Source organism: Gastrolobium bilobum, unplaced genomic scaffold (assembly GCF_033153095.1).
Source record: "Gastrolobium bilobum isolate Gb01-03AN ecotype WA unplaced genomic scaffold, APGP_CSIRO_Gbil_v1 utg48796, whole genome shotgun sequence".
Lineage (NCBI taxonomy): Eukaryota > Viridiplantae > Streptophyta > Magnoliopsida > Fabales > Fabaceae > Gastrolobium > Gastrolobium bilobum.
This window is the reverse complement of record NW_026896941.1, coordinates 71,087-85,575: the sequence shown is the minus strand read 5'-3', so window position 1 is coordinate 85,575 and position 14,489 is coordinate 71,087. Positions and strand designations below refer to the sequence as shown.

The 14,489-nt window shown below is 31.1% G+C and overlaps 2 protein-coding genes across 2 annotated transcripts; both read right to left on the bottom strand.

Annotated features, from left to right (window-relative positions):
- Positions 1 to 1,307: 1,307 nt before the first annotated feature.
- On the bottom strand, positions 1,308 to 5,676 carry LOC133302903 (uncharacterized protein At4g14342). Its single transcript, XM_061502728.1, has 4 exons — positions 5,556 to 5,676; positions 5,295 to 5,380; positions 5,075 to 5,198; positions 1,308 to 1,775 (listed from the first exon to the last, which is right to left on the bottom strand). The coding sequence occupies exons 1-4, from the start codon at positions 5,559 to 5,561 to the stop codon at positions 1,728 to 1,730; spliced, it is 264 nt and encodes an 87-aa protein (XP_061358712.1). The 5' UTR covers positions 5,562 to 5,676; the 3' UTR covers positions 1,308 to 1,727.
- Positions 5,677 to 7,256: 1,580 nt separating this feature from the next.
- On the bottom strand, positions 7,257 to 13,828 carry LOC133302892 (probable disease resistance protein At5g63020). The gene is made up of 4 exons (XM_061502709.1): positions 13,717 to 13,828; positions 11,113 to 11,361; positions 7,869 to 10,289; positions 7,257 to 7,648 (listed from the first exon to the last, which is right to left on the bottom strand). Exons 2-4 carry the CDS (start codon positions 11,350 to 11,352, stop codon positions 7,622 to 7,624), a joined length of 2,688 nt encoding a protein of 895 aa, XP_061358693.1. The 5' UTR covers positions 11,353 to 11,361; positions 13,717 to 13,828; the 3' UTR covers positions 7,257 to 7,621.
- Positions 13,829 to 14,489: the final 661 nt, after the last annotated feature.

Genomic DNA, 14,489 nt, shown 5'->3' with positions numbered 1-14,489 from the left:
GATAAAGAAAATGAAGTATGAGCAGCAATTCAAACAAAACAAAAAAATTGGGAGTGTAAGAGCACTGCATAAAGTAAATAATATTAGTGTAATTTTACAAACAAGAACAATGTCAGGGTAATATAAGTGCTAATCTCAGAAGAGGATAGTATAATTACTCCTTAATTTATTCGTCTCCATTGTTTCCCAGTTTATCTCATGCTTTAAGCGTCATTATAATTCATTGTTCTTCTAAAACCACTATATATTTGAAAACATAAATAACAAAAATAACAAAAAGGATGTTCCTCTAAAATACTTGCTGCCTTGCTTCATCCTCATTAACCTAAATGATATACTTATTTTATTATATACAATTAAATTTGATTTGATACATTATCACTAAAAAAAGTTTTACATTACCATTCAATTATGTATGGTCACATCATTTATTGAGTTGAAAATTAAATAATATAGCAACACATTATTGAATAATAGTTATAAAAAAATTATACATCAAAGTTAAACTTTATACAATCATAATATCATAGCATTTTTTTAATTTTTTAATTTTTAACACAACATAACAGTCATTGCTGAGTTTAGTAGACTTTTTTTTTTTTTTACAGTCATACATCCTCACGTGTGACTTTTGAGGTGTTTGTTGTGAGAGTTAAATATTTTTAATAATGTGACAATGTATGATTAAATAATAACATAATTTTTTTACACTAATAAAATCAAATATTAAAGTCATTTGTTGTATATTACTCTAATCTATGGCACACACCGTACTTGTATAACCTTCCTAATAATATCCACAAATAAGTTATTTTTGTTAGGGTTTTATAAGAGTTATGTTGTAGGAAAAGTGAATGTGTTATGTTATAGAGATTCATTTTGCGTGCCAGAATTTTATTTTATTTTTTGCTGCGGACCCCACAAAATGTTATGTGTGTAGGAAAATTTTTGTGGTCATGTTAAATGCTAGATGATAAACCCTTTTTGTTAAGATGTGAACATTATTATAAGTTTGGATTCATGTTACACAGCGATACTCCAATGCATTTCTCCCTCTACTCAAAATAACTATATTTTCGAACACTTTTCTTTCAAATTCAAAGTGTATGTTCCCGCGATCCATTAGTTGAATTGAGAAAATAATTACAAAACAAAAAGGACACAACCATTTTTACCTACCAAGAAGAGGCACAAGAGGTAAAAATAAAAAAAAAATTAATCACGTCTAAGCAGTCAATGTAACCTTTTTTCTTTTCAAATAAGTGCGACACATTTGGTGGTATCAGGGCACAACGTCTAGGAGACCTTATTGTAGAAGGTCTTATAATAGTTGTGCCTTTGGGATAGTTTAACATAGCCTATGATATTGTCACAAATGATGCATATTAGATTACTGAATAATGAGTCTGATCAACTCAAATGAATGGTGAATCCTAGGCGTACAAGGGAGAATCACATGTATGCTCATTCAACTTTAAAGGGCCATCATTTAAGAAAGACAAAGACAACGTAAAGAAAGCTTAACTCAGTCATCTCGTGGCCTAATTTTCCAAGTTCCATAACAACTAAAGCTTTTAAGCATCGACAAGCTAAAGAAGGAAGATGCAGCAATCTCTAATGAAGGTCACACAGCCATCTTTTTCCTCAATCAAATAACACAGTATAACAAACTGTCAAAAGACTATAAATGTGCTGCGATGATCCATTTATAATCCAGATGGTGATTCTTAATCTTCTTCTCTTTCGGGAGGCAGACCACAAGGCAGGAGCATTTTCTGCAAAAAAGGGTAGAATTTGTCAAATAAGAAATGTAACAGCCTGTAGACAAATTAGCCGCTATCCAATAGCTCATATTATTTAGTAAGATCAAGCACTAAGCAACTTCATATGATGCTCCTAAATAAGGATACCTTGAAAAAAATGCTACAATCAGATATCAAAGTGCTATTTTTTCGGAACTGCATAGTGAATATTAGGTGAGATCAAGGAGTATCAAGTATGCTCTTGATATTTTAATACATTAGTTTAATGTAAAATAATAATTCTTCTTGAAGTTCATTTTCTCCCAAAAGAATGGAAAGATACTATGGCTCAACCCATAAAAATTTGTCATAAAGAGCAATATCAGATCACATTTTAATAAAATCTTGCAGGTACAGAACAGTGTACAGATTCAACTGAGTTAAACAGATGTATACATTAGGAAAAAGCTCAACTCGAAAAATTGAAAGGCATCTGTCATCTCAAACCAAGCCGATTTCGAAGTACACATCTCTTTCTGTCTGTCTGTCTCGATATATATATATATATATATATATATAGATATATATATATATATATATATATATATATATATATATATAGAGAGAGAGAGAGAGAGAGTTTTATAAGAGTTATGTTGTAAGAAAAGTGATTGTGTAATGTTATAGAGATTCGTTTTGCGTGCCGTAGTTTTTTTTTTTTTTTTGTGCTTCAAAAAGTGTGGGCCCCACAAAATGTTGTGTGTGTAGGATACTTTTTTGTGTCATGTTAAATGATGAATGCGAACCCCATATATATATATATACACATATAAAATTTGCAAACCAAAAAAGATGAAGTGAAAAGACGCATTTGTACTCTCACAGAAACTACAAATCTTGACAAGCAGAGTAATTAGTGATGACTGATGAGTTGAAAACAATTTGACAGAAAAAGACGAGGCTAGCAAGACCAAAGAAAATAAATAAGAGTAGGGTAAAACAATAACTACTCTTCCTAAAATACTACAGTCTAACCAATTTCCTTGAGAACTTCAAGTGAAATAGGAAGAAATGCTACATGGTCAGGAAAAGCGAAAGCAGGAAGAGGAAAAGAATTTGCATTTGTTTGGGAGCTGAAAGGAAAAGCGAAAGGAATCAAAAGAAAAAGAAAAGAGAGAGAGAGCTTGACAATAGGTCTCTTCCTAACTTCCAAGTTTTTGGGAGAAGATGGGGATAACCTTTCTATATTCCTATACCCTCCTTTATCATTTATGATCTCTGTACCACCATCTGTTTAGCAGCTCCAACCCTTGGCAGGAGTTTTCCATTTCTTGGAATTTCCATTTTCCCCAAAACCTATGATAGAGAAGCTCTGGAACTAGAATCTTTTCATGGTTTGCTTGACTCTTGTGTTCTTCTTCAGAAGATAAAAGGATATTGACTCTTGAATCCTCTGGAGTGTTTTCCATGCAAATCCTAATTTCAGTTCTTTATTCTCCCAACAAGGACAATTGCTAATTCTTTTTGGAAGTCCAAGGTCCCCTCTATGTGAAATGTTTTATTTTGAATTTGACTGCACTAATTAAAAGGATTAATACAAATGTAGTTGGAGATTCACAGACCACGCAAAGCTCTCTACCCTAATGTTTTTCTTATGCTGTTTCTCCAATTGCAAGGCTAGCATCAATTTAATTTCACATTGCTCAGCTGCTAGATAATTGTGGTATAGACTCAGTAATTTTTAAGAATATAGGATCTGTCCAGAGTGTTTGAAGGTGTACAGTGTATGCTGTAGCTTGGTGCTCCTAGTTAGAAAGGAATGCCAGAAATTTTAACACAAATTTTTGCTGCTTCATCTTCTATTAGATAAAGTTAATAACTGATTTTCTTAGCCTCTTTATGGAGCTCAAACATAGGCTAATACAAAGTGGTTTCTTTGTCAGATATGCAAAGAGATCAGCTAGCTTTGCTTAGCAGATGAATTTTCTTATGTGTTCTTTTTTTTATTTTATCTAAAGAATTAGAAGAAAACATTCAAAAAAATTCCCAAATTGAGGTGGGAAAAGTAAGGACTCTTGATAGAGCTTTCCCGGCAGTTATTCCCTGCCCCTCTATTCCCTTCTAAAACTCTCAAACATGAAAACTACATATTCCTCCCTTTCCTTTTCCATCATTATCGCCGACCCCCCCCCCCCCCCCACAAAAAAAAAAAAACCAAAAAGAAAACGTATATATATATATATATATATATATAAACCACTGCATGCAAGAAACAATCAATTATCAACATGCATAAATACAAAGGAAAAGGGTAAGTAAAACTAGATCAAAATGTAGTAAGCATGTAATCAATAAGAGAAAATCAACCTACTATGAGTTGATGTGTGTAGGAACCCATTATGCATCCCTATTGCTAAATCTCATGCCAAACTTCAAGAATCTTAACCTAATCAAATTACTTTCTATAGAAAGGAAAATTTCTTCAACATCATAAACGATCATGCTTATTGACATAGATCTAACAGCATCAATGTTTTGGCATGAAGAAGTTATTGTTTCCTTCAAAAACTGCTAAAAAAACTGGTATAAGCTCCATGAGAGCAAGTTCTAACCATCTAGCCGCTGAACATCCCTATTTTTATCTCCTCACAATTAAATTTTTTAAAAGGCACAAACCACATACATGTCCTTTCTCTTCACCGCTATCATTTCAACTACATGTTCCCTTTAGTTCATCTATGGAATAACTCCAGGCAAAAAAGAAAGAGGGGAAAACAAACAGCTTCTACTCAACATACTCTATAAGTTCAAGTATATTTGAGTTCCTGTCTCCTATCAAAGAGAAATAAAAACAAAATAACAAGCTAGCAACATGCACTTCTTTAGTGCATAGAACTCGGGACCTATGTTAAACTATGCGCATACACAAATGGAATATCACATAAAAATAAAAGGACTAGTCCTCCTAAAAAGAACAGAAATAGAGTAATCAGAAAATAAACAAATAAATAAAGGGATTGAAGTAAGATGACAAAGTTCATCTCCCAAATAAACAGAACGAGAACAACAGTGATTAACACAACCTATTTGGCCGCAATATATCTCACTAAAATAACAGTGAAACAAACTAATGGATATGAGATAAAGACTTAATTTAATGTCAAAAGGCTGAAAAAAGGACAATAGAACTAACAAGCCAAATTGCAGCAACAAACACACACCAAATCATACTCTGTACATTCTTATTATAAAAAGGGGACCAAAAAAAAAAAAGAATAAAAATTGAAGCTGAAATTAATAAGTTGAGTGAAGGGGCAAAAAAGAGAACGAACCTGCATAAAGCTGTAGCGTTCTCTTCCAATAGATTCATTTTCTGCAACAGCAAAGTATGCGAGTAAAGGGTAGTGCCCAATATATGATGCATAGCTATCACGCTGAATGTTCATTGCCCACTCACTGCACACAAATAAGAACAAAAAGGGTAATAAATAAATTCTAAAAAAAAAAAAAATTAAAAAAATTAGAGAGAGAGAGAGAGAGAGAGAGACCCACAATCTGTTCAAATCGGCGTGGCCAGTTCCAACATATTTGGCTTGGAGATGCTCAAGTTGAGAATTGATGTTAAAGCGATCACTGGCCTGCACAAATCCTTCACATAATTAATTTCGATTACGAAATTTCAAAACTTTGATTGTAATTCACTTATATTGCATCTTCGATAAAAGAAAAAACAAATGGTATCACAGCATTAACTTTGGAATCGAACCCGTGCATAGAAACATGAAGAGAGCGTTTTGAAGATATTGGGAATACCTGCATTTTGTTACCTCTCTTGTTCAGAAACCACAGGCTGTGACTCACAAGTTGAGTTGCACCGAAGTTCTTGCAAGTTTGAAGGAAAAGGGTAGCAAATAGCAATCCTTCTTGACAAAATACTCTCTTTAGTTTATAAAAATTTAGTTAATTAAAAACAGTAATTATTGGGCCCAATTTAATGTCCTAGAAAAAAAAAAGTCTATTTATATTTTCTTTTAAATTCAAAATAGATTTATATTAATTCTTTTTTAGAAATTAACGTAAATCTTCTTTGAATTTTAGAGGATCACGATTTCAATTAACTGAATTTATTTTGAATTTCAGATGAACTATAAATTACTTTTATCTTTTTCTAAAGAATTAAAATGAGTCCCGTAATTTTTGTTGAAAATTCAAAAGATATTTTATTTATTAAGGTGAATAAAAATAAACAAAATAAAGTTTTATAGTTGTTTAAAGGGAAAAATGTATTGTTGTAAAAAAAAAATTCTGAGAGATTCACATAAAAATATGCGGATTTCGTTTATTTTTTCAGTCTTTTCTTTTTATAATAAGATCAATTAATTTTTATGCGAGTGTGACATAGAATTTTTTTTTTTTAAAAATTAAACCCTTAGTTAAATAAATAACTCAGTTATTATGTTTCCAGAATTCACATGATCTGCTACTTTTGAAACATTATAAAGACTTACTTTTAAAACGTAAGTCTCATGTTGTTGGAAAAAAAAAAAGCTTCTCCTTCCCACTCATCGATTCTTGTACCATTTTTTTTTTCTAAATATTATAGGCTCCACATATTTGTCTGTTCGCATAAGGCACATTATCTCGAGTGACATGATATTCGTTGCTCACAATGCTATAATGAAATATTAAAAAGTAAATAAGGAAAATTATACTTATAACTTATTTTTATTTATAATATTTTTTAACTATATTTTAATCATTGATTTCTGTCAATCAACGGTTATTATTTTCACAAATCAATTCCATTAATTAATTTTTAATTCGGAATAAATAATAATCTTGATTGACAAAAATCAATAATTAAAATATAGTTGTAGAATATTGTAAAAAGTACAACCATATGATCATTATAAATCTAGAAATAAAGGAAGTCACAACTTCAATCCAAACGGGCACATAAAAGCATGAATCATAAAACCGTGAGAGATTAGTTTAAGAGAAACCAATATTAAGTTTTTAATGTAATCTGGTAATTTTAAAAAGTATAGAATTCAAAAAGAATTCAAGTATCGTTATCTGGGAACAGAAAATTTAATTTCTTTCATTTATTATTTTTTTAGTTTTTTTGAAGATGAATGTAATTGCTTAAAGCATGTATTTTTTCTAAAATGTAAACTATATCAAGAATAGTAAGAACACGTAAAAATCAATGATAATCTTTAAACTCATTCCCATGGAAAACTTAAGATTGGTTGATACTTGAATTCTTGGATATTATAAAAATCAATGATAATCTTCAAATCTATTCCCATGGAACTTAAACCAAGAAAATTCAATTAATAAAACATCAAATGGAACTTAAATCAAGAAAATTCAATTAATCAAACATCAAGAACATGCACAACAGTTTAGAATCAATTTTTGAGTACTTATCATCTTCATCACAATTCTAGAAAATTAAATTAGCAATGCATGTTGAAGATTAAAGCAAAAATGAAACTCAACATAACAGTAAACATATTTTTCATTCACAAATACCAAAAACAGTAAGAGTAGAAGGTAACAGACCAATCTCTTCTTCAAATTCAAGTTGCTACAACAAAGAAATGCTTAACCACAGTAAATCCAAAAGCTGCACGCGAATATCCCTTCTCTTGAATCCCTTCAAGGATGAAGTTCTTTCTTGTGAATGTATCTCCAAGAACTTACAAAGAAAACTAACGCGCTCCAAAAAAAATGTAAAAACTGATTACAACGAAAAAAACTGAGTTCAACTAAATTTTGCGTTCTCCCCTTCTTAAAAAAACAAAGACTCTATTTTTAAAACTAAAGCTTCAAGTAGCTGCTTTCCCTTGGATCAAACAAGCATCTAATGGTTCTCATATTGCCATCTCATCTTCTTTTATCTGCCATGTGTCAGTAAAAAATGAAAATAATTAATGAAAATTTAAATTGCCCTTTTTTTACTCCATTTTACCAACTTGGGCTTACTCCTTTAGGTTTGGCCCAAGTTTTACCTGCATTTTGACCAAATTTAGCCCAGAAAATATAGGAGAATTATCACTAGATTAAGTAGAAATTAAGACTAACACTTAATACAAATTACAAGTAGCTTAAAATTTGTACCATAGATCGAAGTTTTGATTGGAATAGGTCTTTAACAGCTACGTCTTCCCACTCTAAATTTCTCCACCAGGATGTACGTGCTTCAATTGCAATCAAGCTGTCCTTGGCAGAGTTGGAATTCAAAGGAAGCTTCCTCAGATTTGGACAGTCCTCAATATAAATCAATTTCAAGAAAGGAAAAGCCAATGCTCTCTTATGGATGCTATTCAGTTTTGACAAACAAGTAAGAGAGAGATGTCTAAGACTTTGGAATACATCATTAGCGGTGTCTCTATCATCTTTGGCTTCCTTTACCACTTCTTCAATTGAATCACAATCGTCAACCCAAAGAAACTCAAGAAGTGGAGCATACCTCAGCCATGTCAAATGAGTTATTGAACCACACATTGAAATTTCCACCCTACGAAGGTTGCAAAGACGGCAAGTGTTAGCAATGTATGAACCTTCCGTAATGTTTTCCACATGCCGTAAAACTATATGGTCCAGATGCTTCATTCTTGACAAAGATGCTAATATTGATGTCATTTCAATTTCAAGTGGTTCCCTGCTTCCATTAATCAGAAAGTGTCTTAAGCAATTCCCCAATTTGATCGACTCAAGTAATTTACGGATGCCAGTAATGCTAGTTAATCTGATGCACAATTCCTCTAATTTTGGTAAGCACTCCAACTTCTCTAGGATTGCTTCCTCATTTCCGGCACTTCCCCTTCCAAGAGTGAAAAGTAGCCTACACACCTTTAATTGCTCAAGACTTTCTATCCCTTCCAAAATTATTCCAGGTCTGGCATATTGCACAAGCAAGAATCTCAGCTTTTTCAAATTCTTCAAATCAATTGTCCACATATCTCTTGTTCTTATATCTGACAGATAGAGGAATTCCAAGTTGATTAACTTGCCTATTTCTATAGGGAGATGTTGATGTTCTATGTCTAAAACTTTCAACCTTGTCATGGATTCAAGATTTGAATAATCAGTGACCTCCACATTACCCCGTACGCACATTGTGAGCAGATTTGGACAAGCTGGTACTTTCCAACTTCCACTTCCACTTCCACTTCCATCTATAATTGAAATCCTTTCCACAACATTCAACCTTTCGGGATCGACTTCTGACATGGCTAATACTTCCCCCTGAACTACAACTTTGTCTTCGTTCCCATCTTCATCACGGGCTAACCATATAGCCATATCTCGGATCATATCATGCATCTTAATCGCAAACCACCATGTATCATAATCTTCAATACCCTCTAACAGACATGAAAGCTTTAATCTTGCAATGATATCTTTCCCTTCCTCATACATATCATATATACCCTTTTTAGCCTTACCTTTACCAAGAAATCCCTCTGCGATCCATCGATCAATAAGATCATCAACGCTGACTTCATAATCTTCTGGGTATAATGCACAGTATCGAAAACAATTTTTGTGTGTTTCGTCTGGCAGTCTTTCATAGCTAAACTTGAGGACACAAAACACTTTCTTCTCCAAATCAGGACCTATCCAAGAAGAACTTGTTAAATCACCTATGGCTTGCCTCCATGATTCAACGCTATCCACTCCTGCCATGGCACTTCCCACTGTAATGAGTGCTAGTGGTAATCCTCCACATTCTTTAACCATATCCTTTGCAAGCTCTGGAATTTCACTATGACAATTTAAAGTCTCTTCCCCTACTTTTTTGCAAAACAAATCAAATGCTTCTTTCTCTGATAAACATTCCACTTTGAATTTCTTCTGTGCTTGCATTCTAGCACACACATCCTCAGATCGAGTTGTGAACAACACTTTTGATTGATTCTTAGTATCCTTAGGGAGTGGAACACCCACATTTTCTAGTTCCAACTTTCCCCATATATCGTCTAACATTAGCACAAACTTCTTTTGTTTCAGGACTCGATAAATCTTTGTCACTCTTTCATGTACTTGGCTAATGTTGTTCCAAACATCATCATTGATCCCCAACCTCTTTCGAATATCATTCATAATTTTATTGATATCACATTCTTTAGAAACCACCACCCACAACACTAGATCAAAATTGTGCCTTCTCTTTCCAAATTCACTATGAATTTTGTTCATAAGGGTGGTTTTTCCAGCCCCACCCATTCCATATAAACCAATCACGTCTAGATTTTCATCTTCAATAGCACTCCAGACTTTGTTGAACATCACATCCAATCCTACAGTCTCAACAGAAGGCATCTCTTCCACTAGCCTAGGTGGTAGCTTGTAAGCAATATCAATATTCTTGTCAACAAAATGTTTTCCCGAGTTCAATAGTTCATCCACCTCCTTGAGCAGGTCCACAACTTTCCTTCCTAACTTGTAGCTTGATACACTATTCTTTGGGCAAAAACTACCTATACATTTATTATCAATTTCTCGAGAAGCTTGATCTTCAATATCTTCTCTTTCCTGTTAGCAGTGTATATATAGTGAGACTTCATAAATATGTGTCAATTTAAAATATAATGAATAACTCACAATAAATGATAACGGTTAATTGACGGAAATCAACAGTTAAGATATTATCGTAAGAAGTTGTAAACAAAGATAGGTTATATGTATAACCTTCTTACTTAGTTACTTTTCTATATGCATTTTAAAAGTTCTGAAACTAGTGTGTGTATATATATATATAGGTAGGATCTTTTGACACTAGTGTCAAATTTGAAATTTGACACCTCATCTGAGAGTCATTAGATCAAAAAGATTAATGACTATGATTTTTAAGCATGTGACCCCATTAATCTTTTTTGATCTAATGGCTATCAGATGAGGTGTCAAATTTCAAATTTGACACTGGTGTCAAATGATCCTACTTCTTATATATATAAATATATATATATATATATATATATATATATATATATATATATGAAGCAGGATCCTTTGACACCAGTGTCAAAATTCAAATTTGACACCTCACTTGAGAGTCATTAGATCAAAAAAGATCAACGGTGTCACATGCTTGCAAATCATAGACGTTGATCTTTTTTGATCTAATGATTCTCAGGTGAGGTGTCAAATTTGAATTTTGACACTGGTGTCAAAGGATCCTACCTCTATATATAGATATATATATATATATATATATATATATACTTTACTTTAAGTTTTTTATGTTTATGAAACTAGAAAATAATAAAAGGACTACTGAAAAAGATTATAGTAAATGCCCTTAGATGATTTAATAAGTAAAAAATTCGATGATCAGCATTTATGAATGGAAGTTTACCTTCTGAAGATGTTCAACTTTTTCGAGCCAACGATTCACTTCACTTGTCCTTTGCATCTCATCCGTGCCCTCAGCGTCCTCAATTCTTTTAAGGACATCTATTCTAGTGCTTTTAAGATCCTCTGCCTTTTTTTTTAATGATTCAAGATTCTTCTCCAACTTAAAAATATAGGCAGCGTGGTTTATACCACAATTGCACAAACAAATAGCAGCATCCCAAAGTTTTCCTGCTATCTCCATGGCTTTGTTCTACATCTCAAACAATTGTTAATAATTGAATCACTTTAAAAAAATGCAAAAACAAAGAAGGATAAAAAAGAGAGTCAAGTTATAATTTTCACATTTGCTCATTACAATAATATAAGCATATAAAACAACACGGCCTTGTATTAGAACTTAGAAGTTAAAGAATCTAGAATATTGGAGAAAATGGGTCCAACAATGCTCAAATTGGATTAGCCTGGTTTGTATAAAAATAAAATTTAAAAGTAATTATACATTTTTATTTGTACTTTAAAAATAATTAGAAAATCTTTTCTTAACATAGAATTTGTGTTTTAAACGAAATTTAGATTTCAGAATTTGATGAGAGCGAAAAGTTAACCCAAATTATGTTTGTTTTAAAGACAGTTATGAATTTCTAACTAATAAGTTCAAAGTTGACCATAACACAAAACACATAACACTAAGGACAAAAATAAAAATGTATTATTTTTGGATCAAAACTTAATATGGGTAATAGTTTTTGAATTTAGCTCCTCTAAAATAAAGAAAACATTTTAGAAGAAAAAGTGTGAAATTATAACCGTTAATTAAAAATTTTAATGGCTAAATTTGTGATAAAATACATGTATATATATTATAAATTATATGAAGATATTAAAATAAATTCTCCTAATTTTTAACCGTGGTAATTGTGCATCTTTTCTTTTAAAGTGCAGCCTTCACTTGATAAAATTTTAGAAAAGAAATTGAGATAACAAAGAAGTTTTGAAAGAAGGGCTGGGGCTCCTTTTCACCGTGTGTAAATAATGATGTATTCAGTAATAAATATTAATAGGTTAAGATCAAGAAACACTGTACAACTAAATAAAGGGATATATATCCTTATTTAATTACTTTAAAATAAAGCTCACTCTAAAATAGCTATATCTAAAACTAATACATGTTATATTTTTATTGAAAAATAACTCCACAAACCCTTAACGAACTTAATCTATGTTTTGTCCTAAAATTAATATCATGGGCAACTGAGTGCATCGAACCAATTAATTTAAAATCAATTATTTATTATTTTTTAATGGGCGATCAAGCTTTTGATTGAGGTAGATTATGACATAAGACACGCAAGTATCAAACGACACTTCACACACACATAATCGACTCAATCAAAAGATGCATGTCAAAACATTGAATCACTAGCATAGTTTTATTTTAAGGATGTACTCGTAAATCGATCTATGTCACAGTAAAAATAAGATAACTAAGAAAATTCAGAAAGAAAAAAATCACCCTAAAATTAAACAAATACTTATGACAAAATATTAAATCACTGAGGTATCTATATATTATCAAATAAACCCTTTGTTTTTAGAAGCATATTTCATATTTTTCTAAAAAAAAAAAAAAATCATTTAAAGTGATATAACACACAATTTCGAAAAAAGGAAGGAGAAACAACAAAACAACGATAACAAATAAAAAATATAAATATTTCATGCTACGAATTAGATGTGATACAAAAGACAAAGAAAAGATCTCTATCAACTTTAAATAGGAATCATAAAATAAGGAATTCTAGTAATTTGGGTACTTATAACATAATTAATATTAATTTTAATTGATAACAATATAAATAAATTCTAATAAATACCTAACATAGTCTTTTTCTCATATCCTAATTTTGAAATTATGTTGTTTGCTATTGGGAAAAAAAAATGTCTATTTTTTTTTATATTATCCATTAGTTGGTCCATGAATCAACTAGTTCAATTCATCAGGTAGAACTACAACGGTTCCCAGGGACTCGAACTCTCGGGACTACTGGTTAAGCCGGAACAATATCTTATCAATTGATCGAGTGGTGATCCATTGGTCGAAAAGAATATCTCTTTGTTGCCAACGTTTTTTCTCATTAATAGTGGATCTAGCATGGATGGTCATGGATTAAGTTTGACAGTTGTACAGGATTAAGATGATATTTATTAGGAAAAATGTGTGTCATTTAATTTGTGTCATTTCATAGACATAAATAGATGAGATCCATACTTTTTATTTTTATTTTTGTTTTTTTATTTTTTCAATACAACTCGCATATTTTTGTATTTATGAAATGACACAACTTGTATTGTTTAAAATGACATACATTTTTTTCTATTTATTATTTATTAGGGTTGTCACTCATTTGGGCATGGTTTAGTTTTTTGTTGATTGGTTGCCCTGCGTCATAGACTCATAGCATATATCTCATTTCATGAAGTAGAATCATTAACGAATGGGAAACTCGTCTGTACCCGTTATCATAAACAACTTAGAAATAGAATCTCATGCTATATTTATGAATACCGAATCAAAAAGGCACTATTAGAAGTAAAAGGACTTTACCTAGAAAATCGCTCTCTCCCAAAGAGCTTTGTTGCGTAACTATTTTCTTCAGATCAAACTGTCTTCTCCTCTTCAAGTGTTCTGCTCCTGTGGCTTCTTTTCTCGTTCCACCTCTTTCTTGTGTTATCAGCTTCCTCTATTATTATAAGCAGTGTCAAGTGAGAGCTGAGCTGTAACCCTTGGTTTTTTTTAAGGAAAGCACATTTTATATCATTTCACTCTCATAAAGAGATAAGAGATAGGATCTACATCTTTATATTTTTTTGTCAATTCTCTCTTTCTTTATCTATCTTTTTCTCTTATTTAAAATGATACAACTTTACTTCCTTTAAAATAATACAATTTTACATCATAAAGTCATGACTAATTGATTTGAAGAGAGGCCCGAAACGAATGCTGATAAAATAAAATTTGATTAGGCTTATGCTTTATACTTTTGACAATATAAGATAAATCACTCCATCTAAAATATGTGTTACTTTAAAAGATGAAAATTTATTATTTTAAATGAAAGAAAGAGATAAATCATGAATGAGACATAATAAACAAAAAAAATAAAGATATGAGTTTCATCTCTTAGTGAAATAAAATGATATAAGTTATATCATTTAAAAGGATAAAAATTCTTCTCTAATTTTAATTCTTATTATTGTTTTTTTTTTTTACTTCTCGAACAATAAAACTTATACTTTGATTCATTTTATTTTATTTTTATTTTTTTTGATAAATCGATTCATTTTATTTTATTATAAAACATCTAAACAACAATATTG

What these genes read in the sequence shown, in the direction of transcription:
- LOC133302892 (XM_061502709.1), bottom strand. Translation starts at nt 11,352, where the DNA reads ATGGAGATAGCAGGAAAACTTTGGGATGCTGCTATTTGTTTGTGCAAT. An exon ending in AAGTTGAACATCTTCAGAAG is followed by an intron (nt 10,290 to 11,112) that starts GTAAACTTCCAT and finishes CACTGCTAACAG; the next exon opens with GAAAGAGAAGATATTGAAGA. An exon ending in AATCAAAACTTCGATCTATG is followed by an intron (nt 7,649 to 7,868) that starts GTACAAATTTTA and finishes GACACATGGCAG; the next exon opens with ATAAAAGAAGATGAGATGGC.
- LOC133302903 (XM_061502728.1), bottom strand. An exon ending in CACGCCGATTTGAACAGATT is followed by an intron (nt 5,199 to 5,294) that starts GTGGGTCTCTCT and finishes ATTTGTGTGCAG; the next exon opens with TGAGTGGGCAATGAACATTC. An exon ending in AACGCTACAGCTTTATGCAG is followed by an intron (nt 1,776 to 5,074) that starts GTTCGTTCTCTT and finishes CCTTTTTTGCAG; the next exon opens with AAAATGCTCCTGCCTTGTGG.